This window comes from Sapajus apella, unplaced genomic scaffold (assembly GCF_009761245.1).
Source record: "Sapajus apella isolate SASKATOON/1434 unplaced genomic scaffold, GSC_monkey_1.0 scaffold7, whole genome shotgun sequence".
NCBI classification, from domain to species: domain Eukaryota; kingdom Metazoa; phylum Chordata; class Mammalia; order Primates; family Cebidae; genus Sapajus; species Sapajus apella.
The window spans coordinates 7,513,696-7,527,328 of NW_022436947.1; the positions used below are offsets into that span (position 1 = coordinate 7,513,696).

General features: G+C 36.7%; 1 protein-coding gene across 1 annotated transcript in view; it reads right to left on the reverse strand.

Moving 5' to 3' along the window:
• LRGUK (leucine rich repeats and guanylate kinase domain containing) overlaps positions 1-13,633 on the reverse strand; it is a 120,836-nt gene that overhangs the window by 89,787 nt on the left and 17,416 nt on the right. Inside the window, exons 5-6 of the mRNA XM_032275949.1 lie at positions 9,134-9,215; positions 2,473-2,597 (exon numbers count right to left, since the gene is read on the reverse strand). Coding sequence (XP_032131840.1) covers positions 2,473-2,597; positions 9,134-9,215 — 207 coding nt within the window. The remainder of the gene's footprint in view (positions 1-2,472; positions 2,598-9,133; positions 9,216-13,633) is intronic.

A 13,633-nucleotide genomic window follows, 5' to 3' on the forward strand; every position in this document is an offset into this window, starting at 1 on the left:
CAACCTCTCAACTGAGCCAACCCCCCAACCAATATGCCAGCTAAATGCAGCAAGCCCAGTGGAAGAACGTCCCAGCTAAGCCTGACTCAGATTGTAGAATTCTTAGTTAATTCCATGGTTATTTCTCCAAGTCACTACAACTGGGGTGGCTTGTTACGCAACAGTAGATAACTAAACCAAGTTATTGAATAATTCACACAGAAGCATCTTTCTCGACAATGAGAATAAAACTTAAATAAAGATTTAAGACTGAAATGTTGTCTTCTTCCTCAATCTCCATATACCCATGACAACAAATGAGACTGATAATAATTCTCTTCCCTCTATATTTTTCGTGGTGCATGTTTCCTGGTACGTTTGATAGCAACAGCTGATTTTCATCCTATTTTTAAAATAAAATTTCATTTCAATAATGAGCAAGATTTATGTTCAGTAGTATAATTCTACAGCTTTTAAAAACATGTTAATAAGGGTTGATAATCTATAAAGCTGAGTGATAGCACACAAGGGTTTATCATACTATTCCTTTTATTTTTACATAATGCTTGAAAAATATCCTTAAAAAATACCCATAATCCATTTGCCAAAGTAAAGTCAAATTTCCTTCTGTCCAGAGTTCAAAAAAGTTATATAAAGTACAATGGAAATGGGAGAGAAAAAAAACCTACACTAAATATCATATCCATATTAATTTAACATACTGCCATAAGACCACAATAGCCTATTCAAAATATCCCCACATATCAAATTTATATATAATACATTTCTTCCTGAAGAACTCTGAAATGCTTTAGATGTGGTAGACAGACTATAATTCTTCTTAATACACTTCTTCCCAAAGAACTTTGAAGTGCTTTAGGTGCAGTAGATAGGTTGTAATTCTTCTTACAGTGTCTCTAATGGTTTTCAAAGTGGTAGATGACATGAGAAGACGGGGGCATAGAAAAGTTTAATTAACAGCCTATGGTCATAAAAGAAACCAGAATTGAAAAAAAAAAAAATCAGAAACACAGAATTTCTGAATTGAAAGCTATCTAGTTAAACCCTTTCTCCAATGCTGAAAAACCAATGCATCACTCCTAGAAGTGGACATCCAGCTTCTGCACAAACAGTTCTTTCTGTTTGTTTATGATGAATGGGGAAAAGACTTTTGGAATAAAGCAATTTTCTTAAAAAAATGAAATTAGAAACATTCTTAACCTACCAAATTTGAAAGATAAAAGAAAGAGGCATTTACTGTGACAAAATACATTTTAAAGTTTGGAATGCATTGTCACTACTTGCTAAGAAGCTGGGCGACAGTACAGCCCATCAGTGAACCACATTTTCCCCTTATATTACCAAAAAAGTTGATGATCGAGAATTAACGGTTGATTTGTATGGTGACTTGTTCTTCTTTCTCTAAATGGTAATGTAAATTATTTTCAATTGTAACTAAAGCTACTGGTTTCCTAATTCTATGAATTAAAAATAAAAGCATTAAAAACTGTTGAAACAAATTTTATAGATTTTATTAAATTTTGGAAGTGAAAACCTTTCTATTCTCAAAAAATTAAGAAAAATGAATGATAGTATATTCTGTGTATTCTAGTTCATCTTCGGTGATGAGGGGAGAGATTGGGAACAATCCATCAAATCTAAGAAAATAAAAGTATTCTATCCTTTTAATTTTTTTTTTTTTTTTTGAGACAGTCCTGTTCTGTCACCCAGGCTGTAATGCAGTGGCATGATCTCGGCTCACAGCATCCTCCACCACCTGGGTTCAAGTGATTCCCCTGCCTCAATCTCCTGAGTAGCTGGGACTGTATCTTTGGGACTGTTAGAATCCTGCTGAATTTCTGTAAGCTGAGTTGTAGCCACACAGCAGGTCACATAGCTTGAAAAGAGTGCTCTCTGTCGGAAAAGTAATCAAATTTAAACTTTCTGACTGGAATTGTTTATTTATTTTTAGCATATTTTTTATTTCATAGAGTGGAAGACTAACATGTTAAAATCAAAGGACTGTCAAAATTCAGTACCCAGAAAACATCTTGTGGTTCATTTGAAAGCAGTTTAAGTGTTAACAGCAATAAATATTATGCTTAAGTATGCTTAGATGTTATTTTCACCAATAAGATATTATAAAAAATATTTTAAAAAAATGCTAAAAGTATACCTTTCTTTCCCAGTATAAAAAAGCCAATCATTTAAAATATTGAATTTTGTAACAAACTAGTAAATCATTTTACTTGAGCATGAAATACTGCCTTCTCTCTCTTTCTCTCTCTCTCTCTCTTTCACACACACACACACACACACACACACACACACACACACAAATGGTAAAGAAAGGAGCAAACAAAACGGAAGACAATAACATTTCATGAAGGAATTAGCTCTTTATATATTTGAATCCTAAGTAGTCATAATTCATATAGTTACTGAAAACATTAACTACTACTTCTACACAGAACGGCATTTTGTTAGACTCACCAGACAAAGCATTTTGATTGGTAACGTATTTAAGCCATTGATTTTCGTGATCTTGTTGTTGGCCAAACTAAGGTGAGTTAGATTGCTGCACATCTCTAGTCCACTGATTTCTTCTATCTTATTGCCTACATACCATGACTACGTTTAAGGAAAATGTTATTAAAAGCATTTGGAAGAAAAAAAGAATCAGTGTTTCATCATCACTAGACAAAGCAGACCACAGCTTAAATAAAGAATGATTATATGCCCAATATAGAATGAATATTAATCCTGAAATATATTTTTTCATACAGAACATGCCATGTTTTATGCAATTTTTATGTTAAAAAGGCATAGCTTTTGAATGTGCTGGGTTGCATTTGACACATGTAATAGGTATGGAAAGAAAAATCACAGTGGCCCATAGCTGCCTTGTCGGGAGTGTGTTTTGCCTTGATCAGTTAAGTCTCCATGAGAAACTCATGTGCATTTCCACAGGCAGAACTTCTGACTACCCGATCGCCCTGCAGAGGCAATAGGTACCAAGTATCATCATCTTCATAACTAGGGTGAGAGCCTCGGAGATGTCATCTGTAACAAATGGGTGGTCCAAAGACCAATACCCTGTTATAGAAAGGAACAGTAGCCCTTTCTTTCTACCTACATGGACCTCTAGTCTCCCTTTAAAATAAAAGAGGCTTAAACTCTGCCTTACTTTCTCCAACTGTTAAGTTTCCATTTATTGTAAAAATGTTAGCTTATCTTCTGTGTTCCATCTTGCAGTCACCTAGCACTACAATCTCAAAGTCATCAATTCTGTTCAGCTCTCTCTGTTTTCAATCTCTTTGGCCAGTTTCCGGGATTTAATGTCATTTCCCCATCAAAGCTCAGTTTTCCCTCTCAAGTAACCCATGACATCTCCATTTCTCAGCCACTCATAATCTGCAGGGCATCCAATCAATCACCAAGACCTGGCATTGTTTTGCCTTAAAATATCTCTTCAATTATTTCTTTCCTTTTTATTCACTCCTCTGCCAACTTAACTCATCTTAACATCAGAAATTACACTAATACCCATTACTTCCTGCCCTAAAGTCACTCTACACACTGTACGCAGATTAATTTTTTTAAAATATTGATTGAATATCATGTTTCAATTTAAAAATCCTCATAGGAAGAATTCCAAATTCCTCACTCTGCCATTTAAGAGCCTTCCCTATAAGCAAAACTTATTTATCCAGTTTCATCCACATTGTCATCCAATGAGAATTCCCTATTTCTACCAGGTCAATCCTCTCAATAGTTCTGGAATGCACCAAGAACTTTCTTTCTCCTACTCCTTTCTAAACCATACCCTTTCTTCAGAATTTAACTCCAAATCCCACTTTTTTTCCTTATTTTTTTTAACATTCACATTAAATCAATATCTTAAGTATTTTTTTGACATATTTGACACTCGTTTTCTTACTATTTATTTTCTGACTCTTACTTTTTAAATACACAAAGAAGTGAAAATGATAGGCTAGGAGAACATGTTCACGATATATATTAACAGATAAAAGATTACTACCTAGAATGCATTAAAAATGACAATAAACCAACAGAAAAAAGATGACCCAGTAAAAAATGGACAACTAATATGCCCAGGCAATTTCCAAAAGAGTGAATCTAAGTGGCTAAAAACATATGAAAAGACACTCTGTCCCACCTGTAGTCAGGAGAATGCAATTAAGATAAGATGCCATTCTTTACCCATCAGCTTGGCAAACATTTTAAAGTAAAAGGTTTTAAATAACAGATGCTTTTATGCTACTGAGAGAGTTCATTATGATATAGCCACTTTAGAGGCAATTTTGTAATATCTATCATAACTGTAAATATGTCACAACAATTCCACTTCTTAGTATCTATTCTAGAGAAAACCATTTCTTCCTCAAAGCCTCTCCTGGTCAACTTCTAATCTCCAAGCTATCTCCTTTCGTTAAACAGAGAAACAAACAATTTTTTAAAAAAGAAGGAAGAAGTCACAAATATCACAAAAACATTTTGCCTCCATAATTATTTGCAATTATCCCAACTCTACTACTCGGCAGATTTTTCATTTAAAGGGGGGATAATATCAGGTGGCCATTAAGGCCGAAAGTTAGGTCATGGGAAAAAAAATCAGAAAATGGGTGTGAATGAGCGACAAACCATAAATCACCTCACAATTATAAGGCATTGATATCACTAACAAATTATATCACACGAGGCCAAAGAAGCATGTCCTCTACCTCTAGACCTCTAACTCTTGCCCAATAGCATAGAAATGGAAAGTTCAAGGCTGGGATTAAGCCTTTAAATACCTAGGCCAGAGAAAGAGGTAAATAAGGAAACTAAACAAAAATATAAAATGTACCAGAAATTCTTAGGTTTTCCTCAATGGTTTCAGTTTCAGTCCTTGGACTGAAGTATAGCTCTGTTTGTGGTCAATATGCATTTTCAAATCTGTTTCCATAAAGCTTCCTGTCAGAATAGCCCTAGAAATAGATGTTTGCGCTTACAAATTCTATCTTTTCTGGTTCCATTTTCTTTGGGCTGTTTAAATAATTATTCTGCAACTAGAACAAAGACCAGATCTTTGTAGATAAAGATTGTAACAAAAGATGAATGAGAAATACAGCAAACAGGAGATTAAACTGTCTCACATAGGTATGGATGAAATAAAATTCCCTTGGAGCAGGCAATCTTTGGCAACAAAAACTATACAAGGAAAACTTTGAATGGCCATCTGTCTCAGTTTAGCAGAGACAGGAATCACATTTAAGTCCTATTTTAGGAGTACTAGAGTATCTTGGTAGCTCTCCCTCAACCAAGATGAAGATACTCTGAATCATGGCAGAATAAAATCAGTGCTTTTGGGTATCTGGCTCAGGAAGTATTCTCATGGGAAGCCGGCAAGGATCAGAAAACTAGAAAACAGAAATCCTGGAATCATCAAGAGATATCAGAAATAAAAAAGGAAAGCTTGTTTATTGTGTCTACAGTAATTTTCTAAGACATTAGCGGCTAACCACGGTTCCCTTGGTACTTCCTGCTTACCCTCTAGCTTGGACTCCCACAGCTATTCATGTTTCCTGAAATTAGCACCGCAAGGACAGAAAGGAGGAGGAATTCAGATGCCTCGCTGCAATCACAGCCATGGTTTCTGCAGGTACTGTTGGCATCACTAACAGCACTGGGGCTAAGGAGCGGGAGTTGCTTGAACATCTCTGTTGAGAAATATGCTCATTCCAGAAAAATTGTTTCCTCCTATATCTCAGCTTTTCACTCTCCTTTAAATTTCAAGGAATTTCAGGCACTCGAAATTAATCAGGCTCCTGAGTAAAGAGAACTTACTACAGTGACACAACAGCTTTTTTCCCTGCTTCCTCCCACAGTCACCTCATGTGTGCCAGAAGGCTCTGCCAACAGTCCACATGCAGGCCTGGGCCATAGAGAGCTTTGAGTTCATAGATGGTCTTCAGTATCTTTATCTCCCCAGTCTCTCATTCTCTTAAGAACCTTCACAAAATGTTACTTGCCCTTCCTCCTAATGTTATTCATGTTCTTTCATAGGTCTTAGGACTTTCTGATAAGAAGAATCATAATCTGATAAATCACTAATCATTACAATGAATTAGCTTACTGGGTTAATCCTCTTAGGCATATTTTAATTTTAAAAGACCGCTATCAGTAGAAAGAAACTCAAAAGAACTCAAAATCATCGTACTGAATTCCAGCTCTAAACTTTTAAGATTCTGTGAATAAATCTTTTAAAGTGAAATGATAGATCCTTGGAGAAACTGAATGAAGGAACCCTGTGGCACTGAAACATAACTTTACAACTGGGGAAAAGCCCAACAATATATTTTTACATTTTGACGATGCTGTCAGCAGTTCAGAATTCTTGACATGAATTATTCACTAGTTCAGTATTCGCTCTTATTCGTCTACAATCATAAAATATGGTTCGGGTGTATAGAAAACAGTTACTGAGAAATAGTAGGAAATTCATCACAGTTCTCTTAGTGGAGAGAGCTGCAATGATGGCTTTAATCAAAACCAATCCCGAAAGATCTATATCACCTTACCAGTGAAAAATGCTCTTCACTATAGGAGTGAATCTCTCCAAGAAATGAAACACGCATACAGTTTAAATGCCTCTGTGACAAAGGTTGTAATTAATGAATTGCAACATGCAAAAAACAGTGGAATTCAAAAGTCTCAGTTCAACCATTTACCAAATAATCTGGGGCAAGTTATTGACCCTTCTGGAGTCTCAGGCTCTTCTTCTATAAAATAGTGATTAGCACAAGATGACTGCTAAAATCCTGTCTGGAATTAAATTTCTATGAATTTTTAAATTCTATTTATTCTATTATCATAAAATGAATTCTAATCAACAACTAGTCAATGTTTATAGGTAAAGAATAAGCTGTACTCTTTCTTAAGAATAAATATATTTACTTAACCTCAGCAAACTTTATTACAATTTAGGATGATTGTCAATTAATCATCAATTATCCACATATGGAAAGATGTAATAGCATAAGTTAAATAAAAAATTGATATCTTATAGTTAACAATTCATTCTGAGATACTGATATAATCTACTACAATTACACTGTCAGTATTACTAGCTTAACTGATTTGTTTTATTTTAAATAATTATTTTCAAAGAAATTAATTTAGAATTTTCAGGTTTTTAAATTTTTACATAGAACTGGGTTAAGTTGAATACTTGATTCACCATTGACCTATGCTTGACAATCAATAATTTTATTGACTTTTAAGAATATAATGAGCATGCTTGAAACTAGCACCCCACCCCCAAGCCCAATCAGTAGAAAATTAACGACTTAAATCTGCCTGTGCATAGCTCTCCTGTCAAATCCCTGTGTCTCCTTCCCAGAGATAGTAACTATGCTCAGTTGTCTCTTTCCTCTTCCCTTCTTCCTTTAATTTTATGCCTAAATTATACTTGTTAAGATTCATTCTTACACGCATGTAGATATATTTCATTCATTTTCTATACTGTATGATATGCTATTGTGTGACTACACCATAACTTATACTTTCTCTTATTAATGTGTGTTTGGGCTGTTTTAATTTTTTACTATTGCAAGCAATACTGCTATGAACATTCAATATAAGGCTCCAGGTACATGTACGCTAAACTTTCCATGTGTAGGAATAAAAGTACTAGGTCATAATGAACTTGGATGTTCAACTTTATAAGACACTATAAAATTGTTTTTCGTGGTGGTCTAGGCTTTTTTTGGGCAGGAAGATTTTTAATATTTTAATTTAGCTTATTTTAATGTATAATAAATTACTTTTGTAGTTATAAGACTACTCAGGGTTTCTATTTCCAAACTCATGCATCATATTTTTCTAAGAATTTTTGCATTTCATCCAAGTTTTCAACTGTACTGCATAAAAGTTGTACTATGTTCTAAGCTTTCCATCATATACGAATAAAGGATTTTCCTTTTACAAAATATGTCTTCAAGAAAATGAACGCTCTGCGGTCCCTCGTCTCAGCCTTATCACAAATGTAGCGTGTACTAGCTGCTATCACATCCCTGAATGAGGCACCCAAAGCAACCAGTTCATTCTCCATTATGTCCCCCCAAATCCTCAGGTGAATAGAAAGATACTTACTGAGAAAGAGAAGGTACTGGCTCCTCGCCACCCAGAAATCATCAGTCTCTGGTGTGAACAAGAGACTCAAGCTCATTAAACTCACAGATCTCCAACTAGCCCCTTAGGCTCTAGAAGCTGGAGCTCACTGACTTAACGTAGGCGCTTTGCTTGCATGGGAGCCTGGCTCATGAAATAGAATGTTGCAAATCAAATCAAAAGTTGTTTGTTTGTTTTTTTTAAATGAAAGCATATTTAAAATACACTAGAAAGGCTTACTATTTAAAGGGAACTTCGCATGAACTCTTTCGTAAAATAAATAATCACTAATTTTCCTTATGACCATATCTAGATTTTCAAATACTGAATTTATATAAGATAGAGCACAAGTTTCAGTAAATTTGAAGAAAGAAGTTAATTTTTTAATTTTTGTTGAGACAGAGTCTCACTCTATTACCCAGGCTGATGTGATGAATCTTGGTTCACTACAACCTCTGCCTCCCAGGTTCAAGCGGTTCTTGTGCGTCAGTCTCCCAAGTAACTGGGATTACAGGCATGCCCCACCACACCTGGCTAATTTTTGTATGTTTAGTACAGGCAGGGTTTTTGCCATGTTGGCCAGGTTGGTCTTGAACTCCTGACCACAGGTGATCCACCTGCCTTAGTATCCCCAAGTGCTGGTGTGAGCCAATGCACCCGACTGAGAAAGCAGTTAACTAAAACAGAACTTCTTCTCTGGTTCTAGAATAAGAATAAGGCTACATTTATCAGAAGAATGACTATCTTACTTGGCTTTTCAGGGGTAAGATACTCTTGGCAAGCTTTGACTCACAGTTTCATTTCTTGTTAAATAAAATATCTGTCCTCATTTTGTGAATATCAATTCATAGTCATTTAAATGAGTCACATCTCTATTAAATTGCCTATCTGGTACATGTAATCTAGTACAATTCTTGAATATATAGCCTTTAATTCTTATATTATTTTAAATTTTTCCCCTTTACTTTTCAAAGGATACCATCCAAAATTAGTTTAGTAAGAGCATGATACGCCGACAAATCACAAATTTCAGAAATTTGGTTGTAGGAAAAATCCGCCTTCTGGCAAGAAAAAGAGAAGAATATGTTATATTAATAGCTCACTTTTCATATTTACTACGATAATTAACTGCATAAGAAGAAGGCATTTCTGAATGCAGAGGTAGAATTCATTACTGAAAGTATGCTAAGGCTAAAAGAGTCATCCATCTTTAATCATCTTCTCACTGGGATCTTTTTCTGTCCCCTTTGAGAGATACTAGAAGGCCTCTTCTTCATGGTGCACAGAAACCTCCCAATAACCTAAACACTTTCAATTCCTGCAGCCATGCTCTCCACTTTTAGCATGTTTTAAATGTTCTTGGTCTTCCTTCAGGATTTACCTGAATTTCACCCTCACCTACAACCATTTTATTTTCTCTACTGCCCAGTAAACTGTATTCACTTCATTTCTGTGCATAGCTTGTTTCTCACTTCTTCACCTTTTCTATTCCTATGTCGATATATCGTCCCATGCCACTCTCTAAATGCCAGAATAGTCTTTCTTATTCATCTCCAGGTAATGCCTCTTCAACTTTACCTTCTTTCTCAAAATTGACTACTGCAGGAAAGCATTTTCAGCAACATCTGTTGTTCCTAGCCAAGCATATAAGACTAAAAGACAATATTAAATAACTTTAATTATTCACCTACGGGCAAAAGATATAAAAAGAATTTTTAAGGAAAGAAAAACTCATGTTTTGGAACCACTGCATTCATAATTTGCTGAGTACATAATAACCATTTTCTGAAAAACCATCAAGCAATTATATAATAAGCACTATTCTTATTTTTCAGTGACCTTTAAAATAGTAATTTCATCCCCCAAATTTATTGAGATTATTCTAGCAACATATTAAATACTAAACCCTTTAAGTACTAAAAACTTTATATAGTAAATGCTAAAAACTAATTTAGAAACAACTCAAGTGGCAAGACTAGAAAACTGATGAAGTCAATTATAATATAGCAAGCAACAGAACTACTTAGTAAAATATTAGTAAACGATATGAAGCAATAGAAATGTGCAAATAAAAGTGTTATTTAAAAAATCATAACACCAAATGTATACATATATAAATGGCAGCTATGTAAAATTCATACTATGGAATAGGTCAATTTGGCATAATGTAAATGGAGTTTAACATTCATCTTTTTCTTCTATAGAATAATAATGAACTACAAATAAACTTATGGGCTTACTTATCATTGACACTTTTTCATCAACACCTTTCATTCTGGTGTCATAGCATGACATCTGTATAATTATATCTCAGTCAGGGCAAATGCCAATACTATGCTCTCTATGTAGCTATAGTATTAGGTTTCTTTCTTTCTTTCTTTTTGGATGGAATCTTGCTCTGTTGCCCAGGTTGGAGTGCAGTGGCTCACTCTTGGCCCACTGCAACCTCTGCCTTCCAGTTCAAGTGATTCTCCTGCCTCAGCCTCCCAAGTAGCTGGGACTATAGGCTCCCATCACCATGCCAGGCTAAAGTTTGTATTTTTAGTAGAGACGGGGTTTCACCCTGTTGACCATGGCTGGTCTCGAACCCCTGACCTCATGTGATCCACCCACATCAGCCTCCCAAAGTGCTGGGATTATGGGCCTGAGCCACTACACCCCACCAGGTTTTGTAAGACACCTTAAAGGGGTTTGTGCCCCTGTTCAGACTCCCATTGGAACCTAGAGCTTGAAAAAGTAGCCATCAAATTAACATTTTTGACCTAGTAAGAGCAAAAGCATTCTAATAATAGAAGAGTATATGTACAAGTCCCTGCTCTAGGAAATGCATGTTCTCTCTGGTTGGTGGTACAAGACTCACAGATATTAAATGAAAAGGAAATGGAGCTTCTCAAGAGGGTGGAGCATAGTACCCAAGCCTGACTTACTGGAAAGATGCGGGCTATGGCGTCTCAGACAGTGGGTTCAATCCCAGTTCTGCTACTTCCCAGCAAAGGTGAAGTTAGTTACTTAACCTTTCATGCTTCAGCATCAGGACAGTACTGCCTGCCCCACAGCTTTATTGGAAGGATTAAATAATACATTGAAAACACCTGAGGCCAGGTGAGGCGGCTCACACCTGTAATCCCACCACTTTGGCAGGCCAAGGGTGGTGGATCACCTGAGGTCAGGAGTTCGAGACCAGCCTGGCCAGCATGCTGAAACCCTGTCTCTACTAAAAATACAAAATTAGCCAGGTATAGTGGGCTCATCCCTATAATCCCAGCTACTCGAGAGGCAGAGGCAGAATTGCTTGAACCTAGGAGGCGGAGGTTGCAGTGAGCCGAGATCTCGCCATTTCACTCCTGCCTGGGCAACAAGAGTGAGACTGCATGAAAAAATGAAGAAGAAGAAAACAAACACCGGGAGGCCACCATCATTCCTTCCCTGGTCTACACAGAGCTCACAGTGGCTTGGAGCACCCAGGGGTGCAGTCTGGCACTTGGTTCACACTTCTCTAAAATGACCAATATATTTGTTTGTAATTCTCCAGGAGCTCAGACCTTTACAAATGGGGTCTATGATTTGTTTCTGTTCGTTTGTGGGGTCTTTCTGCGAGACTGCAAGGAAGGGAAGTGAAAGGGAGAAACTCCAAAAAAGTTTTTCCTGGGGTAGGGGTCTTGCTGTTACCATGAATGATTGGCCTGTGGTTTCAGGCAAGGTGAATGAAACAGCAAAAGGAGAATGAAAACAGCTCTGCAAATTCAATTCCTGATAACCTCAAGACCATGCAGTCCCAACTGAGTACAAGAGGCACCTAGTGCGGCTTATTTGCACAAAGGAATGTCACCCTGGCAAAAACTATAATTTCAAAGTGAAAAAGAAATGCACTATTGATAAAAACAGAATGATATAAAAGAGAAGAAAAATTGAAAATTAAAGTCTCTCATCAGTAAAAGGGAATGGTCTGTTTCTTGACTTCAAACAGATTTTCATATTTGTGCAAATCTCCATATTTTGAATTTAAGTTCATTTGGTTTTTAAATAAAATAAGACTTTAGCAATAGTTGATGTCTATTTCTTAAAATAATTTTTAATTTTTGAGTCCAATACAACAACACTGATCACAAAACCCAGGGTGACTGTTTCTAAATTTGTCAGCATATTAGATCCACCTGATGGTCTCTTAAAATGTCCGGGACAGGTGCGGAGGCTCACACCTATAGTCCTAGCACTTTGGGAGGCTGGGGCAGGTGGATCATTTGAGTCCAGGAGTTCAAGACCAACCTGGGCTACATGGTGAAATCCCATCTCTACAAAAAAAAAAAATACCAAAAAAATTAGCCAAGTGTTTTGGCACATGCCTGTAGTCCCAGCTACTCAGGCTGAGGTGAGACGATCACTTGAGCCCAAGAAGCTGAGGTTGTGGTGAGACAAGATTGCACCACTGCATTCCAGCCCTCCAGCCTGTCTCCAAAAAAAAGAAAAAAAAAAGTCCAACACCCAAGACTTACCTCCTTACCTTGGACTATTTAAATCAGAATTTCTTGCAGTGGGATTTGGGCATCAGTAGGAAAACTCTCCCAGGTGATGCCAATGTGCAGAAAAGTGTGGGAATCACTTCTCTATGACCTTGCTACTTAAGTAAGACCCATGGATCAGTGGCATGATGTCATCTGGAAGGTGTTTAGCAATCACAGGCTCAAGCCCCACCCCAGACCCAAAAGATCAGAATTCCCATTTCTCAAGAACCACAGGCGATCTGGGCATGTATTTAAGCAAGAGACTGCTCTAGCACATGGTGAACTATGCCATCCACCACCATTCACAGGTAGTTTATTTCTGCTTCAGAAATGCAAAAGCAAGTGCAGAGAAAGAGTGGAGATCTGAAAACATTATTTTCTTAAAAAACAAAGTTGGATAAATAAAAGGGCAAACTTTGAGCCTAGGACATTTTTACAGATTATTCAGATACAAAATTTTTCAGATAAAGTGTTTCTGCTCTATGTCCCATAACATCATGCTGTGCATTTCAAATATACACAATACAATTCATTTCTTTAAATAAATAAAATGTACCAAGTAATTAAAAAAAAAAATTGTTCTGTTGCCAGGTGCAGTGGCTCATGTTTGTAATCCCAGCACTTTGGGAGGCTGAGGCAGGAGGATCACTTGAGGCTAGGAGCTCGAGACCAGCCTGGTCAACATGGCAAAACCCCATCTCTACAAAAAATTCAAAAAAAAAAAAATAGCTGGGCATGGTGGTGGGCACCTGTAATCCCAGCTCCTCGGGAGGCTAAGGCAAGAGAATTGCCTGAACCCAGGAGGAGGAGGTTGCAGTGAGTGGGGATCAAGCCACTGCACTCTAACCTGGGCGGCAAGAACAAAACTCCGTCTCCAAAAAAAAAAAAAAACTATAACTAACCAAAAAAATGAAGGAAAGAGAAGACCAGAGCAAAGTTCTCTGGTTTGAACACTAGGTTTGAACAAAGCTTCCTAA